Source organism: Fundulus heteroclitus, chromosome 10 (assembly GCF_011125445.2).
Source record: "Fundulus heteroclitus isolate FHET01 chromosome 10, MU-UCD_Fhet_4.1, whole genome shotgun sequence".
Taxonomy (NCBI): domain Eukaryota; kingdom Metazoa; phylum Chordata; class Actinopteri; order Cyprinodontiformes; family Fundulidae; genus Fundulus; species Fundulus heteroclitus.
Window position 1 is genome coordinate 10,578,508 of NC_046370.1, and position 22,375 is coordinate 10,600,882.

At 39.1% G+C, this 22,375-nt stretch overlaps 1 protein-coding gene across 2 annotated transcripts in view; it reads right to left on the reverse strand.

The window, feature by feature from the left end:
* Positions 1-11,691: 11,691 nt before the first annotated feature.
* Positions 11,692-22,375, reverse strand: part of ppm1bb (protein phosphatase, Mg2+/Mn2+ dependent, 1Bb) — a 43,552-nt gene continuing 32,868 nt past the window's right edge. The window contains exons 5-6 of one of the 2 annotated variants that reach the window (XM_012854062.3): positions 20,178-20,235; positions 11,692-13,034 (exon numbers count right to left, since the gene is read on the reverse strand). In XM_012854062.3, the coding sequence (XP_012709516.1) occupies positions 13,005-13,034; positions 20,178-20,235 (88 nt within the window). In that variant the 3' untranslated portion in view covers positions 11,692-13,004. Of the gene's footprint in view, positions 13,035-15,792; positions 17,699-20,177; positions 20,236-22,375 lie in introns of those variants that run through there. The other variant, XM_036141993.1, reaches the window with a different exon arrangement.

Genomic DNA, 22,375 nt, shown 5'->3' on the forward strand with positions numbered 1-22,375 from the left:
CAGCAGAGAACAGGGATTGTCCCACCACTGGATGCTTTGATTATAAATAAATCAAATGAAACGTAGGTTTTGTTTCACCGTGTCAGAGTTTCATAGCTAAATGAAAAGAATGGTCATTTTCCTTGTTTCTGCTGTAATAAACAGTCCCTTGCACGAGGATTTCAATGCTCTTCTGAACTGGAGCTTTTTCCCATGTTGTCACGTTAAACGACAAACTTCAACGGGTTTTACTGGGGTTTTATTACACGGATCAACACAAAGGAGGGCATAATTGTGAAGTGGAAGGAAAATAAAACAATTTCTTACAATGTTTATTGCAAACAAAAATCTGAAATATGTGGCATGTATTTGTATTGGTGAAATCTCTTTTGGTTATAATTACAGCGGCAAATCTTCTGGGGTATCTTTCAATCAGATTTGTCCGTATGTAGGCTGAGTTTATTTTGCCCAGTCTTCTTTGCAAAATAACCCAAGCTCAGTTTGATTGTATGGCAGGTGCCTGTGAGCATCATTTTTAAAATCTTACCACAAAATCTTAATTACATTTAAATCATTTAGATTTTACTCTTGACAAGGTCAATCTAAGACATAAATTTGCTGTGATCTCAACAATCCTATTGTAACCCTGGCTGTATATTAAGCACTGTTGTTCACCAGGAGGGTGCCTGTCCATCCTGTTTCTCACAGCCTCAAACAGCCTCTAACTCAGGTCTGTCCTTTACTTTTCTGCATCCATTAAATAAACTCTGACCATTCCCACATCATGATACTTCCACAAACATTTGTCACTAACATTTGGATTTTATTTAATGCACAAATGTACGCTGAAACATTTTGAGGTTTCATTGTGATAACAATACATTATTTAATTCCTCTTAACCACTATAGACTAATTTCTATTTAATGACTAAGTTGGCTGCACAGTGGTGCAGTTGGTAACACTATTGCCTTGCTGCAAGAAGATCCTGGGTTGGAATCCTGGCCTGGGGCGCTTTCTGCACCGAGTTTGCATGTTCTCCCTGTGCATGCGTGGGCTTTTTTCACGTATTTTAGCTTCTTCCCACAGCTTCTTCCACATTAGCGGGTATAGATCATGGAGAAATGGATAGTCTAAATTGGTCTGTTATATAAAATGCTAAAGAAAATTCTTAAAAACATACATTGAATGAAGTTAGTGATTGCAACATGACAAAATGTGAAAAAGATCAAGAGCTATGAACACCTATTCAAGATAGCATAGGTATGGACGCTTCATTTAGGGTGTAACAATATAGTATAAAAGCTAAAGCAGTTAATGTTTTATTTGTCATTTTTATATTCCCCAGACACTTCAAACTTCTTCTGATTTTTGAAATCAGAATGAAATGCTCATAGTGATTGTTCTGAGCCACATTGTTGAATGTTTTTCAGTGTTAAGCTGTTCGAAACCATTGGGTATGAGTGTGATGAATTCACCAGATATGCATCAACGGAAATGCAGATCGCATCGCGTTCATAGTCACAAAAAGGGAGAAATGCTGTCAAGTCTTCACAAAACGTCAAATACAAAACTGCCATGAGCTCAGAACGTTGAAAAGTCTGTTAATTTTGTCATTTTAACTCTGGTAAAGAGGAACTGATGCTCTTACAAATAATACACTTCTCATCCTATTTTTAAACATTTGTATGAGGAAAAAAGAAAGACAATTGTTATTCGAAGCAGAATAGAAGAGGAACTGTCTAAATAAACAGTTAAGAGAGGATGAAAAAAGATGAAGTTTTGGTGAGAGTGATTTTAAAGGATCAGGGCAGTAAAGAAGGGACGGTTTGGGGAAGGGACAGAGAGCGACGCCAGTGGAGGGGGTCCGACTCCTGCCGTGTCTGGTGTGGTCGGGGGTAATCTGCTCTAATCTGCTGGATGTTAACCTATCTGAGCAGCAAGAGCCGGATTATCCCTCTAACAATGGCCAGTCGCTCATCTGCTAAATTACTTCACTCAAAAATCATATGCTCGGACAGACAAACACGACTGTGACTCACATACGAATGGACACGGATTGCAGAGTGTCTCACTGAATTACATTTCGCAAAGTGCTCTTCTTTAAAATCTCATTTGGTAAATTACGCTCTGAATTCACAAAACATGACACCTTTGCAGAATCACACATTCCCAGTCCCTCTCACACAAGGTTAAAGCCACAAATGGCAAAGGTTTTAGAGTGAAAAGACTTGAGTGGGCGGGAGTGAACGAACGAAGGGGAAAAGAGATAAAGAGAAAGAATGAGGAGAAAGAAAAACACCATTTGCATCTTTTTGCCTGCTCATAAAGCAATTCGGGTTACTCGGCTGGTACAAGTTGTTCAGCTTGTGAGGGTCAACCGGGTTAGAAGATATTGAAATGAAAAACCTATTGGGCTGAATATCTTTAGTGGAAAGAAGGCTGTAAACACAATAGTGTAAATATGAATATATAAAAGCCAGGACAGGAATAAAAATCAGGTTCTAGGTAAATGCATTCTGTAAACTCGCAGTCTGAGGCTGCTGAAATTTCATAAATGGTGCAGGGGAAAGGTTGTGGACGAATTACATTCCAAAAGCTTGGAACAGCAAAATATATAAATAAAGAAAAAATGGTCTGCACTTTCTATATACAAGTTGTAGCAGTTCATTCATTTACTGTTATGTAGGACTTTGGATATATATAAAATATTAGCATTCTAAATACGTTGAGCTTCTTTTCTTATAGCAGTGAACATATCTTTATATAGCTGTTCCCTGTCCAAAGCAGTAGTGCAACGAGTGCTAATTGAAGCTAAAATAACTATACACCAACTGCAGTATCAATTATGCTAGGAAAAAAAATAGTTTTTACCCAAAGACAGAAATAAAAACAATAGTTATATAACAAAATGTCAACTTTCTTTTGTGTAGACATTTAAGCTAGTGTTAGGACTTCAGCACAGCTAGCCGCTACATGAAGTTAGGAAAGTAGCATTTTTAATCTTCCATGAACAATTGCTTCAAAACATGTTTTTTTTTTTAAATCAGTGTTTTGATAACTGGTTTGCATTAAGTAAAAAAATATTACAGAAAATAATAACACAGCTACAGTAATGTCAACAATAGCATCGTAGCTTTGTTAGCTTCAACAGGAAGCATTTTACTGTTTTTTTTTTTCATAACTTGTGGGATTTTTATCCATGTATTGTTTTGTTTTTTTGTTTTTTGTTTTTTTGCATGTGGTGAAAATGTATGCAGACAAACACTGGATATGTAAACATAGCACAGTTACATAAATGGTACAGTTAGCATTGTTGTCTAGCTAGCTGCAACGCAACATTTCTACAAGAATGTTTGAAAAGTGTTTCTCTAAAAACTCTATTAGCCTTTAGGAGATTATTTAGTTTAGATTTGCAGATTTTTGTGTGGTACCAATTTTGGTAACAAGTTTTTTTTTTTTTTTTTCAGAAAAAGTAACATTGCTAAATAACAGCTAGCATTAGTGCGGAAACTACTATGGTTAGAAGTTGTTTGCTAAAGGAGTTAGAAAAGTAGTAAAAACATCTTCAACTATCCCTGGATTAAAAAAAAAAAGTTGGATTTTGGATGATCAATTTATTAAATAATGCCATATGTCAGATGGGTTTTGTAGGAATAAAAAAACAGCATGGCTACATAAAAGCTAGCATTAGCACGGTAGCTACAGAAGTAAGAAAAGACATGGATCTGATTTAAAAGTACATGTTTTTCTCTCCTGTGCAATAAAGACTGTGAAGCTTTAACACTACTGTTGACATGTACAGAATGAGTACCAAAGTGGAAATTATGCCTCGAATATCTTCACCTGAAAAACTGCCTTCGACACAAATAACTTTAAACAGGAGTGTGTTTTGTATGATATATCAATCCTTTCAGTTTTGATCAGTTTACCTATTTAAAATATAACAAAGAAGACACTTTTTACTGAGCCCCTAAAGCAGGGGTCATCAACTACATTTATCCGAGGACCAGAATTATATTTGGGGGCCCGGATGGAAAGCTCTGGTGGGGTGGATGTGGCCCGTGGACCGTCAGTTGATGTTCACTGTCCTACAGGGACAATGAAGGGAAATAAAAAAAATAAAATAAAATAAAAAAACGTTCTCATGTGCCCCAGATAAATTTCTAGTGCCGAATGTATCTGGTGCTCACAAGAATGTTTTTTATCATTATTTTTATTATTATTATTATTATTTCCTTTCAATGTCCCTTTAGCCTAAATGGACAATGAAGGGAAATTAAAAAAAAAAAGTTTTTTGGATGACTGGGATCTAAACAATATTAAAAGCGTTACTTATGGACTAAGGTGAGATAATTTGCCTCTTTTCCATACAAAAAGTACTGTTTGACAGTTGTCAGTATTATTAAGTTCCTGCAGAAATATTTTGCCTCAAAATGTCTTTTCAATTCAGCACCTCCTGGAGGATCAGGGATAAAGTTTTCTATTATTGTTGCACCCCAGTTCCCATATGCAAAGATATTTTTTTAGTCTTTTAATGAGATTACTGACCTTCTTGTGTTTCCTTTATTAGTTGTCATTGGAAAATTTTAAATCAAACAATATTTCTCAATTTTAACATTCATTCATTTTAATTCAACTACTTTATCATTATTTGCTTGTCTTACTTTTTTTCCTCAGAGATTGTACATATTAAATGGGTAATCATCTGCCCCTCTGTAACTTAAAAGGCCCAGATATATTAACATTTTGGCCAAACCAAGGTGGAGCTGTGGAACACAATCCAACAATTCATTCAGGTGGGTTTTTCTTTAGGTAATTACTACTGAACATCTTTGTTCAGACTCACAGATTAAATAAGTTTTTTTAGTTTAGATTTGCTGCACATATCAGGCTAAATCTTTCTGCACTATTTTGTAAGCACTAGTTTAGCATTTATTTAAATGAAAGGCACACATTCAGTAGCTGGCAATACAGGTAGAAAATATAATCATAGCAACTCATCTACTGTGTGTTGTGGTGGAATTAGATCGTCATCCATGCCGGCATGTCTACATTAAATACTGTTCATCTGATAAGGGGGGAGTAGAGCTGCGCCTCTTAAACACATCTTGTTTTGTTTTCTCTTGTACCTCTGTAGGAAAACAAATTAAAGTGAAAGAGATTAAAGATGAACAAAACCTAAAACACACTTTTACCAGGTCAGCGACTGTGTATTGTTTTGTTACAAGCGGAGGCTTAAAGGCAGCTCAGCAGGCACACTATGTGCCCCCAGTCACTGTCATCAAATTAAATTTACCCGTCATAATATATTTGGATTGCTCATTCTCACTCTAACACACACACACACACACACACACATAGTCTGCATAATCCAACACCAGATTGAGAACACCTTTAAGATACGACGTGATTATGATTAGGGATTAGGTTCAAATTATGACAGAGTGACAGATTAGATAGACATAATACAGTTTTTGTTTGTGTGTGGTTGGAGCCGCACACATCATAAGTCAGAGCTTACGTTTTTTTTTTGATCAGAGCAAAATCGCGTGGAAAGTTCTTTGGCACAAAGCTGTCTCTGTAAAGTTCCTTATAGTCCATTTTAGTCATGTTTACGAAGGATGCATTAAGTTTCGTCTTTCTCTGACAGTCGGAAACAAACTGCTGAATGAAATGTCAGCAGAGAGGCACATGAAAAAGTACCAATTACTTTTTGTAATGCTGAAACAGCTCAGTTTTAGTGTTTTTAAGCCTTCCGTCCTGCAGTTTAACAACAGCCCCACTTTGGACCTGCAACAAATTTTAGACGCAGTTTACCAGAAATGTCCACTATCTTTTCCCCAACTCTCTGTTCATTTACTTTCTTGAAGGGGGAATCCGGAACATCGCTTCGTCTCACAGCTCTCTGTCCATATTGTCTGTCTGCAAATACATCCGTGAATTAAAAATCACCCCGACAGTGCCATGAAATATGCATTGCAGATTTCTCACCGTTGGTTTTGTTTTTGCTTTTCTGTGGTGCCCAGCTGCCTCAGATCATCAAACATCTCTGAGGAAGAATTTCGATCCACTGCGTTTAACAGAGTTTTAAAAATTCAGCGTTCAGAGTTTTCCAGTATGAATATCTCATTCAGATGTGAGTGCAAACTTTGACTGGGTTTCCTCTCAAGCCTTCATTTAGTATCATTTAGCCTGTCGGAGCTAGGCTTGCTGGTGTTTTGGGGCTCAAATTTCCTGCTGAAGAAAAAAAAGGAGTGTTATCACTGCTACATTTTTGTCTGTCCAAGGTTTTGGTCATATGATATACCTTATGATATACCTTTACTACTACATTATGCTATTTATCCCTTGGCTGAGATGTATTACACATTTTAAAACAAACCATTGTCTGTTATATATTACTGCTGGATGGTTTGACGTGTGCACTCATAGACTCAAGCACCGGTATATTTCTATCTGCAAGACTGTTGTTGCCCATGTGCCTCCATATCTTCAGACCAAGATTCATTAGAAAATCTCAAATATGGTAGTTACGTTTTTTTGTTTCCCCTGATGTTCTCTTGTTGGCAAATACTTGAAGTCCATATGAAAATGAATAATAATAATAAAAAAAACATTTAAATACTTTGCACCAAATGTTTTGAAGCATTTACAAAATTTCAGAAACTAAGGATGTGGTCTCTCTACACATTTTCAAAGAGAGTCTTGTTAGCTGAGGCACTGAAAATCAAATGCTTTAATGTTAATCAAAACGTTGACTATATGTGTATTCATGTTTTTAAAACCTGTGTTTTATTTCTGCTTGTCTTCACGTTGTCCACGGCACTCTTGAAAATGACGTTTCTAATCTCAATTCAGCTTTTTTTTCTGGTAAGGTAAAAGGCTACACAGAAAAACGCATGAATTAAAAACTTCTCTTAAGCTTGAGGTCATGAGCTGATGGCCGGGTTTTGTCCATCAGAATTTTCCGACGATGATCAGTCTTTATGGCTCCGTCAGTTTCAGGAGCTCATCAGCAATATAGCAGCCCCAGACCATCATGTGACCACCGCCGTGTTTCTCTGTATGACGCTGCCGTCGTTTTTCCTCAAATGGATTCACAAGTTGTTGTTTTTTTTAAAGTTCCTCTTTTTGTCTCACAGCAGCCTACAGAATATTTGCCCAAACGTTTTTGGTGATCATCCTGATGCTTTTGGCAAATGTAGGCGGGCCATTATGCTTTTAAGGTCAGCAGAGGTTTTAGTCTTTGAACTCTGCCATGGATCCCGTTTTTTTTTTTTTTTTGGCCGGTCTCTTTCTTATCCCTGAATTATAAACGTTGACCTTACCTCAGGCCTGTGAAACCACAGCTTTAGATGTTGTTCTCCTTTTTAACCCCCTGGATAAGTCTTCAACTAAATGAATACATGACAGCTGTAACTAAATGGGACAGCTATTCAGAAGCTAACATTAACATCTTGGTAAAGTACAGCGACCTGCAAAAGTATTCACACCCCTTGAACTTTTTCAGCACTGCAAAAATGTGACTAAAAATAAGTAAAGTTTTCTTGAAATTAGTGTATTTGTCCTTGATTTGAGCAGCAAGTTTAAATGATTTGCCAATGGAATAAGATTTTTGCACTTATAATAGGAGCAACTCATCTAAATCATCTTATTTTAAGTGCAGTTTATCTAATTATCTTATCTTATGTGTAAAAATACTAATTCCATTGGCATATCATCTTATTTATCTGCTCAAATTAAGGACAAATATGCTAATTTAAAGAAAGTTTTACTTATTTTCAATTCAGTTTTTGCAGTGAGATATTGTCACATTACAACCACAAAAATCTATTTTATTGGAATTTTATATGAGACCAACACAAAGTGGTATACAGTTGTGAAATAAAAAGAAAATTATACGTTCTGTTTTTTTTTACAAATAAAAAACTGAAAAGGGCCACCTGAGTCAATAATTTGTGGAACCACCTTTTGCTGCAAGTCTTTAGAGTATGTCTCTACCAGCTTTGTACATCTAGTGACTGAAACCTTTGCTCATTCTTTACAAAACAGCTCAACCTTGGTCAGATTAGATGGAAAGCGTTTAAGAAAAGCAGTTTTCAGATTTTGCCACAGATTCTCAATCTGGTTTAGGTCTGGTCATTGACTAAATGGTAAATGGACTGAACTTATATAGCGCTTTTCCAGTCATGCTGACCACCCAAAGCGCTTTAGGCCATTCTAACACATGAATGTGTTTTTGTTTTAAACCATTCCATTGTACCCCTGGCTGTCTACCCCTGTTTAGGGTCATTGTCCTGCTGGAAGCTGAACCTCCACCCCAGTCTCAAGTCTTCTGCGGACTCCAACAGGTTTTCTTCCAAGACTATCCCCGTGTTTGGTTCCATCCATCTTCCCATCAACTCTGACCATCTTCTCTGTCCCTGCTGAAAAGAGAAGTCCCTCCCAGAGCATGATGCTGCCACCACCATATTTTGACAGTGGGGATGATGTGTTCAGAGTGATGCGCCAAAAAGGTAAATTTTGGTCTCATCTGACCAAAACACCTTCTTTTACATGTTTGCTGTGTCCCTAATATGGCTTCTGGCAAACTGCAAATGGGAAGTCTCTCAGCTTTCTTTCCACTGTTCCATAAAGACCACATGTGCCATACTCTTTCCATTTGCGGATGATGGATTGAATAGTGCACCGTGAGATAGTCAAAGCTTGGGAAATCTTTTTATAGCCTAAGCCTGCTTTAAACTGCTCCACAACGTTATCCCTGACCTGTCTGGTGTGTTCCTTGGTCTTCATGATGCTGTTTGTTCCACATTATTCTCTTAACCAACCTCTGAGGCCGTCACAGAGCAGCTGCCTTTGTTCTCAGGTTAGATTGCACACAGATGGAGTCTATTCATTCATTACCAATCATCAGGTAACTTCTGAAGGCAATTGGTTGCACTCAGAAAAAAGTGGGTGTAAAACATGTGCACAAAGCACTTCTCAGTTTTTTTATTTATAAAAACATTTTTTAAATTGTGTACTTCCTTTCTACTTCGTAATTGTATACCACTTTGTGTTGGTCTTTCACATAATATTCCAATAAAATATATTTATGTTTGTGGTTGTAATGTGACAAAATGTTTAAATGTTCAAGGGGTATGAATACTTTGGCGAGCCACTGTATGTATTTTTATCGTTTTTAAACTTTCAGTTGACATGTTATGCGAGCTGCATTGCCTCAGAATAAACTACTTAGATCGATAATTATTGCAGGAACGCAAAAATAACACAACCTTGTCAACAGCTAATGCTAGCACTGAAGCGCAGCTAGCTGCTACAGGAAGTTAGAAAAGTTACATTTTAAACTTCCTGAAGTCATTACTTGACATGTTGTTGGATTTGCAATGATCCTTTTACTGATTTTGGCAATGCGGCAACTATTTAGGAAGATACATTTTGTAGGAATAACATAGCTTCATAAAAGCTAGCATTAGCATGCCTACACAGCCATCTTGAAGGATTTTTATAATTTTTCCACTGCTAGCTCACTTGCTGTGTCTACTTTTTCAGTCAAACAACAATTTTGTTCTGTTTTTTTTTTTTTTTTTTTGCAATTGTTGCAAAATTATTAAAATAACAGTTGGATAAAGCAAGTAATCAACACAGCATAGCTAGTCTCCACAGGAAGTTCAAAAAGTAAGTGTTTACAATATGCATCAGCCAGCATTTTATTTTTTTCCCCCAGCATTTTAAAAGAAACTGGATTATTTTTAGTTTATTTTGGAGCATAACTAACATGGGAGTTTTATAATCCTTTCTATTGTTTCAACTGACATATCTCCTGTTGAAAACATATTTTCTGTAAATGAACCAGCTTCAACATCTGTAAACGCTCTGGAAGGATTCACACTGTCTTGCATAGTCAGACTGGTGCAGCAGTTTAATTAGAAATGCAATAAATTAATGCATTTTTTCTCTACTTTGTCTGCAATGGGAAAAACAATAATTAATGACGTCATTTAATTTGTTTAAGCTGCTCCTACAAAGCCTTGTTGCTCAGCCGGCAAATAAAATAGTTGTGTGTCATCATCTGTGACTGTTATCAACTGTGATACATTTTTCTTTTTGTCATCGGTTATAAACAAACAACTTTAAAATACTTACATTCAGAATTAATTTAGATTTAGAATGGGGATTTTATCTATAGCAATGCACCAGATTTGAAACATTTAGGAAAATGTAGACCGTGTCTTCAAATCAAGCGTAGACCTCCTGGCGGTAAGGAAGGAAGGACGTTGGAGAATCATGTCGATGCCACAGCTGCTTCCAGTAAAACATGAAGTGTTCATAAAATTAATTATCACAAGCTTTGGGAACAGAACGTGGAAACCGTACCGTAGAGCGCAAGTTTGTGTTGGACACTACAATTTAAACTAAAAAAAAAAGTGGATTCATTAAATAAACCAGTCAACATCAAAGACCGCATGCAGCTGAATCTCAGTTTTTCCAGAAACGTTCACTGAAATTTTCTATAGACGCATTACTCAGAGTGAAATATTTGACTTATTTTTAATGAATATGGATTACAGCTAATGAAAATCCCAAATTCAGTGGATGAAAAAAATGAAATATTGAGTTAAGTTGATGAATAATAATAAACGTTATGTTCTACACAATCATGGGGAAGACTTAACTTCTAGCTCATTACCCGCCTCCCGGAGGGAAGGAAAGCCATAAAAGGTCAGTGTGAAGAGCATTGCTGTTCCTGCTGACAGGCTTTAAATTTTCCAGGATGTAGGACCTGCCTGTTTCCAAAAGTATCAATACTGCCTCTATGCCTGACGGCTGGTCTGACCTGAACCCCAGAGAATCTATGGAGTATTTTTAAAGAGGAAGATGCAGATGAGCTGCAGCTGTGAAAGCAACCGGGGTGTCCGTAACTCCTCAGCAGCACCACAGGTTTATCGCCTCCATACCAACAGTGTAATAGTAATATAGTAATATATAGTGTGCATATATACATAACAAGGATGTATTTTCCTTCTTGCTTCTGCTTTCAAGACACGTTTTCCTTCCACTAAACTTTCCATTAATATGTTTGGGCAGTCTTCTCCATGACGTGTTAACGATAACATCAAATTACTGTATTTTTATTTATTTTTTTACTGGTCTTGTATGAAATTGATCTATTTGCGGTAACTGAATTTTGGGTTTTCATTGACTGTAATCTTGGCATATTTCACAAGGGTTTCAATTTTCAGTTTAAACTACTGAGATAAGTTTTCCATCATATTCTGATTTACTGAGATTCACCTGCACACTCAAAAAATAAATAAATAAATAATAATAACAATATATATATATATATATATATAAAAAAATTTTAACATTCATTTTAATTCAACTACTTTATCATTATTTGCTTGTCTTACTTTTTTTTCTCAGAGATTGTACCTATTAAATGGGTAATCATCTGCCCCTCTGTAACTTAAAAGGCCCAGATATATTAACATTTTGGCCAAACCAAGGTGGAGCTGTGCAACACAATCCAACAATTCATTCAGGTGGGTTTTTCTTTAGGTAATTAGTACTGAACATCTTTGTTTTGTTCATAAGCATATATATATTATATATATATATATATATATATATATATATATATATATATATATATATATATGTCATAGAAATGTGTCTTTTCGCAGGCAAATACACACAACAACCGCTGCTTCCTTGGCAGGTATTTTATTTCATATATAGACGCTTCTCTGTAATCAAATGTGAGTGCAATCAAACAACAGCAATACAAACATTACCAATGCAGTCTGAGAACCAGGAACAGGGTTAAAACTGGAAGTTCACTCACTCTACACAGCGAGCAACTAAGTAACCTCATGGGCAACATTAAAAAAAAAAAGAAAAAAAAAGAAAAAAGAAAGCTTTTTTTTTTCCTCTGTCAGGACAGTCTGCTGCGCCTCAGACGATGTCAAGGAAGTCCAACCAGTGTTACAACAACCGCCCCTTTCCTCCCCCGCCATTACCCCGAAGCTTGGGTCCAACTCACACTTGGGATTTTCACCAACAACCTCCAATACAGCCCCCCCCCCCACTCCCCTCCCTCCAAAAATCATGATTATCGTCGTCTTGCCCTAATTCGATCAACAAAAATAAAATCCAAATCATTTCTCACGCAGCCAATCAGAGTCCAGAGAGCTTTCAGGTTCAGTCAGCCTCAACCCCTGGCTGTGCGCTGACCATGATTAAAAACCACGTAGCTGTACAGGTAGAGCCCGAGTCCTCATGCAGTGCCCTGCGACTGTGGCACGTCATTTATGGTTGCACAAGTGGAAGTGAGGGGGTGAGTGTATGTGTGTGTGTGTAAGAGAGAGAGTGTGTGTTTAAGAGGGAAGAAGCAATGGTATTAGAGCACAAAAAAAACAAAAAAAAAAAAATGTGAAGAGTTACATAAAAAGTCTTTTATCAGTCATGTGTGTCCTCTTGGCCCTCGGTGAAACACGCTCGCATACACACACCCTCTCTCCGGTCAAACACACGCTCACAGAAAACATGCGCACGATAGGTCCTCATTTTATTGTGAAGTCAGGTGTTCAACATTCAAGAAAAAAAAAAAAAAAAAAAAAAAAAACTTTTTTTTTTTCCCAACGGTAAAAATCAGTTTCTACCGTCGAAACGCTTCAGTTCGTAAAATCTATACATATTTTTATTTTTTTCTAAGAGTGATTCGGCTTTTCCTCCACGGGGGAGGAAGGGGGGGGGGGGGAGAAGAGGGGAGAGGGGGGGGTTCAAGCAGTTATGCGTGTGTTCAGGTGTAGTCTTTGTCCCGCTTCTGCGAAAAAAAACACACACACACAAATGCACGACCAACACATACACACTCACGCATTCCAGCACACACTGCATGTCCTCTTTTTAGTGGAGAAAGACACGGCGCAATGGAGAGGCGATCCTCCTTCCTGGTGGACGCTCGGATCACCGGGAAGAGCCAGGGGTGGGGGGTGGGGGGGGGGAGGCGCCGGCGCGGCTAATAGGGGTCGTCCAGGTCAACGGCACTCTGGGTTTGGACCGAAAAGAGAAGAAGATACGGAGAAAGAGAGAGAGAGAGGTGCGTTAGTGCTTTAGAGGCTAGAATCAGCTCCTTGTTTCTGCTGCTCCATATTAGGTGATTGTCCCCAAATGGGGCCGGACACAACACAAGCAGAAGCTCAGGTGACTCACCTGGCGGGGAATCAGAACTGTCAGACAGGATGGGGAAAAAGGGCGGGGCTGGAGAAAACTGACGTTTAGAGTTATATTAGGGCGGTGCCCACAAGATTTCTGCTCTAGATTAGGGCTGAAAATAATCTAATTGCAATTTTTTATCTTAATATTGCGATTTAATGCGATTTCCCCCCTCCCCCCAGTTTAATTTACCATGTCTTTTTAAACATATACTAAACAACAAATCAATTAGTTGCTAAAAGACCTACAGCATCTAAACTCGGAGCAGAAATGATTGCGTTCTGCCTACAATATATTTCAACCAAAATTGCAATTTTGACTTTTCTCTGCATTAACCACAAGCAACAAAAATGGCCTCTAGATAAAGATGTTTGTAAACAAGGACTATTTAAAACAAGAACTTTTAATGTTTCTATTAATCAGAATATTATTCAAGAGAACAGCTTTTAATTGACTTGGACATCAATCCTTGTTGAACATAAAGTGCAACCAACAAACCAGTCTATGTATTAAACTGATTGACCTGTACTTAATGCTATGTATGATTATATAAACTCTAAAACAAGTAAAGTTAGATTATCTCACTGCTGCAATCCTCTTCCCTTCCATGTGAAGGCAAACCCACTTTAAACATGTCACCCACACCTAAAAGGACGTCTGATTCCCTAATTGTTACATAGCCCAAAATCGCTGACATCTGCGATTTGGAAATTTCATTTCATTTCATTGCATTTCAAAGTTTATTTGGTAGGGACAGACACAAAAAAAAAGCGTAGATTTGAAGGAATTTTAATGAGATACGTGAGAAAGCACCACAACCAGCAGCGTGTTCTCCAGCTGTATGGATCAGAGAAACGCGAAAGCTGCGCACTGCACGTCAGCAGGCTGAAAAGAGGTCTACTACATCCTGAAAGACGAATTCGGCTTCTTGTTACCCTTTCCATCTGCGGAAAACACAGAGGCATGGTTTGTGGGCTAAAGGTATCAAGGTATACTTAAAAAAGCTGGTTTACGTTCTGATTTCTTGTTTATGAAGAAAATAAAAGGCTCTTTGAAATAAATGCGGATTGTGGCAGAAAGTAAAACAGCACAAAATAAGGATAATATTCTACTCTTAGTGTCTTGTCAACGTAAACGGTATTTGGCATACGTTGTTTTGTTGTCTTTTTTTCACAGTATTAATGAATAAACTTGTATTGATTGACTTGGTGTAGTGATAGTAAAAGGTTTTTTTTTAGGAGACAAAATCTACAGTCAAAAATCTAAATAAACCCATGAGGCCTTTTTAAAAAAAAAAAAAAAAATTCTGGTCTTAAGAGGGGTTAAAAATTGAAAACGACCAAAGCTAGTATTTTAATCCACATTTTTTCTCAAGTCCATGTGTCAATAGGAAACTACAGAGGAACTGATCCAAATCTGTCATTTTTCCTTTTAATTTGATGTGCTCATTTGAAGGTTACAGACTTTGATGACGCATAAATAATTTCTGTTGAATTAAAAGCTACGGACCCCATCGTTAAAAACTGCAGCACACATTTTCCTTGTGCTTTTTAGTCCATAGAGAAGAAACAAACACAAAGTTGATCAAACTGAGTGGAACTCAAAGATAACCAGAAATCAGTGCATCTCAATACACATCATAACACAAATATAGCTTTAATAGTTTTGAAGCATAAAGAATAATCTGTCCTATTCCATTTTAAATGAAAGTGGGTAAACCAATTTATTATAGCATGAGAATCTCTCACCACATACCTCCTAGACACACAACACACATTCAAAACACATTAGACTGCATAAGGACTCTGAAACACAACTAAAACAGTGAGGGGATAAATAAAACACCTTATTGTCATTCTGTGGGAGGCGACTGAGCTGACACAGGGAACACAGCGATACAAACATCCTACCGATTCAAATACCTCATTTTAAAAGCAAATAATCTACAACACTGCATTTTAGATTTTTTTTATTTGATAATTTTTTTTGGTCACCTTTATGGGACTCATTTGGTCCCACTTACAAACACCAGATTTATTACACACATACATACATACAGGTACGGCATTAATCTTCCCTCAGATTGCTAAATGCTTTGGATATTGAGCAGATAATTGCAGAGTGTGCATTACCAGCCAAACGATACCCTCTGACTGGCTGCATAAAAAAAAAAGAAAAAGAAAAAGAAAAGAGTAAACAGTGTAGATGAAATCTCCAGTGCTGAAGAGTTACAGCAGTGAAAGGCATGAAATAAAAACATGCTTCATGTAAGCCTGTATGAGTTATACCATGTTTGTCATTATCCTGCAGGGAGCTCAGGGTGTTTTCTTAGCCATCTTTCAGATGAATATTATAAAATGTTTACATGTCGACATCATGAGAGAGAGAGAGAGGGATTACGTATGTTTGACGGAAAAATATATGCACAGCTGCAGGTTTGGTGTTAGAGCTTAAAATTAAAAAGTCTTGACCACATTTATTAATCCTCCTTGACAAAGAAGTGTTAAAAAAAAAGAAAAGAAAGCCATAAGATTTAATCACAGCAGAATTATCTCACACCGAAACTTTTAGAAAGCGTCATTTTCATGTTGTTTTTTTTTTTTTTTTTTTACACTTATTGGTTAAAAAGTCTCTTTAAAGCTGTTAACCTAAGCCTTTATCTAACGTATACCTTCTTTGACTTAATCAGAGTTCCTAGGAGCTTCTGTTTCACTAGGGGATAAACATGACGTGACACATAATAGTGAGAAGGACGGCGAGGGAGGGAACTGCAAAGAGCTGCATAACAACCATCACATAATGTCTGCATGCCAAGCAGCTGCAGGGGAGGCGTGCCAGAAAAAGTCCCTTCCTGTCCTACCATCACAAACATAAACATGGGGACTGCAGGTGGCAGCTCTAGCATGAAATAAATCTGAATAAACTGAGGGGGGAATCGACCTGATGCTGATTGTTAAGTACACTGTGATTTTCTGCATGCCAGAACATTTAAAGTAAGAATCTGGTGGACTTACCAGAGGATAATGATCCTACAAATAGAACCAAATCAACACAGAGATGGCTTATCAGATACAAAAATCTGCCTTTTTCTCCAGGCTATCTCAGTCCTCAGACGTAGATCCTGTAGAAAATCTGTTGGGCGAGTTGACAGGTGGAGGACAAAAGAGAAGACCCAGGACTCTGGTCTCACACTTAAATAAATAAAGATCCCTCTCTCTATATGCTGCAATCTCATGATAAGAGAAAACTAACCCTAATACTTACACTGGCTAGGGTTAATGATGCATTAGCAGGAGGGGTACCAGCACTCGTACCAATAAAACTGTTACTTCTTAATAAGGGATTTCCCCCCCTTAAATATTCTCAATGCAAATATTGTATTTTTCAAAAAAAAATTTAAACAAGAGATTACTATACTGCAATAAAATATGGACTTATTTTGAATATTTAACACATTTTTGACAGGGATGCCAATAAATAAGGGTGTTGTATGTTTAAAAAAAAGCACAGAGGAACGTTTCTGGTGAGTTGTGAATGGTATCTGCGGAGAGCTTCACTATGATTTGATCTGAGGGCCGATCAGTAACGTTCTAGATCTACAAACAGGTGAAACACATCTGCATACAAACAGTGATTTAGTCTTTTTCTGCTTACAGGTTTGCCCCGACGCCCTGAACTAGTTTTACTCACTTATCTGCACAGCTGTTTCATTTTTTTCTGATGATAAACTAGGCGTTTTGAGCCCACACTGCACTTCAGTTCATCCACTGCAGGCGAGGGGTGAAGCTAGAGGGAGGAGCGGGGAGGAGGGAGGAAGGAATGTGGAGGAAAAGAATAAGCCCAAAACCGTTTCTGCAAGACCCAGCACATCAATACTGACCGGGTTCTACTGGACACAGTGATACGTTCTCAAAGGAAATCCAAGCCAAGGTGGGAGAGGAAAAAAATAAGGAAATAAAATAAAATAAAAAAGTCTTCTTTAAAAAGGTGGGGTGCTGGGAACAGAATTTGAATACACAGAAAGGCGGCTTTTATATTAATAGTATTATTGTCAGATTATTTTAGGAAACTTTTCAAAGTAATGGCCAATCTGCTTAGTCAAGTTCTGTGCCTGGGGAAAGAGGAGTGAGGTCTTCCCTGGAGGAGGGCGGATGATAGGCTGTGTGCTCAGTCAGAGGAGATGTCCGCCTCTGGGGCATCTTGGCTGGCCTCCACCTCCACGGCGGCGGGCGAGGGCGGGGGCGAGGGAGGGGAAGCGGCCCGCTCCTCTTCGTCGTCGTCGTCGTCACAGGTCCTCCTCATCTCCCCGGCTCCCTCGGCTGCGCCCTCCCCTCGGAGACGGTAGGCGGCAAGGGAGTCCTCCAGCACCGAGCGATACTGCCCCCGGTGGTGCAGGCGGAACTGCCGCAGCGCCTCCATCAGATGAGCTGCCGTGCTGCTGCCACCTCCCTCCTCACTCTCCTCATCCTCATCCTCCTCCTCCTCCTCTCCTCCCCCCTGAGGTGACACGCGCCAGGGTCAGACACTGCAGACAGCCTCCATGTTTTCACACACATAAGAGCACACATCCGACGAGCAGGCAACACCACATCCGGATAGCTGCCAAACAAAAACGTGCCGCCCAGTAGGGGTGAGCTGTCAGCGACCGGGTCAAACCCCCCCCCCCCCACCCCCCGTCCCTGGTGATCTTCACTGCGTTGTGAAAAAGACTGGAGGAAAATGAACAGTTAACACACTGAAGGGACGCAGCTTTAACAGGCAGACATCTTGCACACATTTCATCAGAACGAAGACAAGCGGCTGTTGTGGCGAACGGATCCTGCAGCGTGAAGGGAAGCTCCGCACCTTAAGCATCCCGCGGGCGTTCAGGTACCAAACAATGCTGCGTTTGCTGGGTCCTGCTATACCCGGTACGAATACGTGTGCAAACACTCCCCCAAATAGAAGCAGTGTCACATTCTAGTAACGTCACTTAGGCTACGTTCACACTGCAGCCTGAAGTGACCCAATTCCGATTTTTTTGCCCATATGCGACTTGTATCTGATCTTTTTATGACAGTCTGAACAACACAGATCGGGTTTTTTCAAAAGCGACCCAGGCCACTTGGATATGTGGTCCTGAATCCGATACGTATCTGATCTTTTCAAATGCGACCTGTGTCTGTACGGCCGGGTCGCATTTATCCGACCTGTACGTCGCCGATACTCGACAAACGTCACTATTCTGCGTCGTGCTATACAGAAGCGGGAAGAAAGACGACACCCATAGCGGACAACAATGAGAAGAGCAGTCAATGGAGAGAAAGCTCCGGTTAGAAAAGAAATTAATGACCGAAAAATGCGTACCAGCATTATAATCCATGTTTACTTCCGCAAACACTGAGGACGCTTGCTACGTGTGACGTCATCGCGTCCTCTAGTGCGCACGCAGGACACTTGGGTTGAACGCATTCAGTTCACACAGGAGATCACATACATGTCGCATATATTTGGAAATGTGAACGACCACGCAAAAAAATCGGAATTGAGCATTAAGACCTGCAGTGTGAACGTAGCCTTTGTTGATCAAAAAACAACAACAGGAAAAATTTTGCCCCTTTTCCACGGGCTCTACTCCACTCAGCCCGTTTTGCAAGCATTTCCATCACTGCTTTTTTTTTTTCTGTACTAGTACTTCCAAAAAAAAAAAGTAAAAAACAAAGCAACTGGACTTGTTTTCCGTAGTTGAAGACGTTTCGCTTCCTCTCCAGGAAGCTTTCTCAATTCAAAAAAGTCTGGAGTAATGTGGAGTACCAAGCTTTATACTACTGCCCAAACAAAGGCCGTGTAACAGCTTAGACAACACGCAAATACAACCAAAAATATCTAAGCCATTACAAGGCCTTTGTTTGGCAGTAGTACACTGCAAAAACGGATCTAAAAAGAAGTAAAATGTTCTTAAAGTTAGTGTATTTGTCCTTGATTTGAGCAGGTAAATAAGATGATCTGCCAGTGGAATGAGTATTTTGCACTTAAAATAGGAACAATTCATCTCCATCATCTTATTTCAAGTGCAGGATGTCTAATTATCTTATTTTAGGGGTCAAAATACTCATTCCATTGGCAGATAGTCTTATTTACCTGCTCAAATCAAGGACAAATACATTAACTTTAAGAACATTTTACTTCTTTTTAGATCAGTTTTTTTCAGTGTATAAAACTTGATACTCCACATTACTCCAGACTTTTTGAGTTGAGAACGCTTCCTGGAGAGGAAGCAAAACGTCTTCAACTACGGAAAACAAGTCCAGCTGCTTTGTTTTTTACCTTTTTTTTTTTTTTTTTTGAATGACCATGACCTGGATGACTGAGAATCTTCACCAGCATGTACTGTTACTTACGTTTTTTTAAACCTGTTACAGATGGCTAAAGAGCTAGCTTAGCAGCAAATGAGCGCCACTCAAGGATCAATCAAGAATCTTACCGTCACCGCGGTAAAAAACGTTTTTTCATACAGCTAAGGTTGCACACAAATTATTTATACAAACTGTTTTTTTTTTCTCCAAAGGAAAAACAAATTTCGCGGAGAGTAGAGCCATGCGGAGCAGAAGCCATCAGTGGAAAAGAGGCTGTAGATTTTGTGAGATCTCTCATCAGCGTATCGCTAAGAGACTCTAAATGCAAAAAAATAAAAAGAAATCACGCTCAGCTGATTAATTCAGCTGATCTTATGAACCCGGATCGCAAATATGAAACTCTCTGAAATGTGAAGCTCAGAAAAAGACAGTCTACAAAGGACTCGGTGCACCTGAGCATAAAACCGTGAGAGATTTCTACTTTTTCCACAGGGATACAAAAGGGGATTTCATTTTGAAATGACCTCACAAACACACGCCGCACACTCGGACATACGTCGACGTCCTCCTCTGTGTGTCTATGAGATCATGTTTGGAGGGTGTGTGGGGCTGGGAGGCAGCTTAGAGAGAGTTAAACTTACCGCTTCCTCGTCTCTGTGGGGGTTCAGTTTGTTGTAGACCGCCTCGATAACACTGCGTCTGCAAACAGGAAGCAAGCACACACACACCCGCTGGTCAGTGGGGAAGAACATCTCCCAGCATAACGAAGTCTCTCGTCACTCTTCGCTAATGTATATTGATTGAGAGTTTAATGGAAGTAAAACTCTTAGTTGATGCGAGCATAAAGACGCAGCTGCGTTATTTTTGGCCCGTGTTGTGATGATTCGCCGGCGCTCAGTTTGCTCTGCTTGAATCTGCTCTTCGCTTTTTAGCCGAAAATCCTCCTCGCAAAAAACAGGGGAACGTGTCAAAAGAACGAGAAACATGCCATTTTGTCAGGTTAAAACCTCAAACTTCAGCCTTCAATAACGGTAAATTAAATGGAAGGAAAAAAATACGAGGTCCTGATCGTTTGTTGTTTTTTTTTGTTTTTTTTTACAAATTCACTTATAAAGCCCTTAATAATCAAGCTCCACCATATATCAGAGCTCTGATTACCCCGTATGTTCCTAACAGAGCACTTCGCTCTCAGACTGCAGGTCTGCTGGTGGTTCCTAGAGTCTCTAAAAGTAGAATGGGAGGCAGATCCTTTAGCTATCAGGCTCCTCTCCTGTGGAACCAACTCCCAGTTTTGGTCCGTGAGGCAGACACCCTGTCTACTTTTAAGACTAATGTTAAAACTTTCCTTTTTGACAAAGCGTATAACTAGAGTGGCTTATGTTACCCTGAGCCATCTTTATAGTTATGCTGCTATAGGCTTAGGCTAATGGAGGACATCAGGGCCTATTTTTCTCACTCTACTGATTTGTACTGTTCTCCAGTTTTGCATTGCATTGCATTGAAATGACTGTTGTCATTTCAGCTTTTAACTTTTTGCTCTCTCTCTTTTCTCTTCATAGTAGGTGCAGCTGTTCTGACGTACTGTTAGGTGTGACATCATCCAGAGAAGACGGCTCACCCGCTACTACCATCTAATGTAGAACAGATTACTAGATCAATGTGTGCTTCTGTGCTTTTTTCTTGAGCCTGGTTCTGGTTCTGCTGGAGGTTTTTCCTTCCAGTTAAAAGGGAAGTTTTTCTCTCCACTGTCGCTTCATGCATGCTCAGTATGAGGGATTGCTGCAAAGTCATGTACAACGCAGACGACTCTCCCTGTGGCTCTACGCTTCTCCAGGAGTGAATGCTGCTTGTCAGGACTTTAAAGCAATCAACTGGTTTCCTTATATAGGACATTTTAGACCAATCTGTATAATCTGATTTTATTTGACTTTGGAAAGTGTCTTGAGAGGACATGTTTCATGAATTGGCGCTATATAAATAAAATTTAATTGAATTGAAATAAAAAAGTTCAAGAGTAAGATGTGCATTTGTACTCAGACACTTGTGTGATGTTTGTTAGAGAACATCGGTAAACAAACAGCACCATGAAGCCCGAGAAAAAAAAGAAGACGGGTCCGGGAGAACGTTGTGGAGAAATTAAAGCAAGACCAGCGGTAAACGTCTCTGCAAACCAACCAGACCATCCAAATGGCAGGCAGGGCCAGGAGCTCGTTAATCAGAGAAGCAGCCAATAGGCCCATGGTCGCTCTGGAGGAGTAGCGGAGATCTAAAGCTCAGGTGGAAAGATCTGTTAGCAGGACAGCTAGGTGACCCACAATCCTCGAGTCTTGCCTCTATAGATTGTGGCAAAATTGATGAACTGCTCTTTAGCACAGTGACTTGCAGGGGAAACAAAAAACGTGTGAAAGAAGGCACCAAATTGGAGCAAAATGTAACTTTTTGGTCTCCAGGTAAAACGTTTTATGTGGAAGAAAATACAAAAAAATACACAATACAAGGAGGGACAGGGAAGCAGCGCACCGCTGACGTTAAGACGGATCGTCCCAAATACAGGACAATCCAGAAAGTAAGGGCAGAGGTTCAGCTTTCAATATGTCAACAACCCTGGAAGAGGGCCGACTAAAGACACTGAATGAGTTAGGACGGCCTACACCTAAATCCAAGAATCTTTTGACAAGACTTGAAAATTACCGTTTACAGACGCTCTGAGTCCAACCTGACTGAGCTCGAGCTCTTTTGCAAAGACAAATGGGCACTTATACGCATTTATAACATTATACATTAAACATTTATACAGGCAAAGCTAATGGAGACGTGGCCCAAAAGAACTGCATTTCTA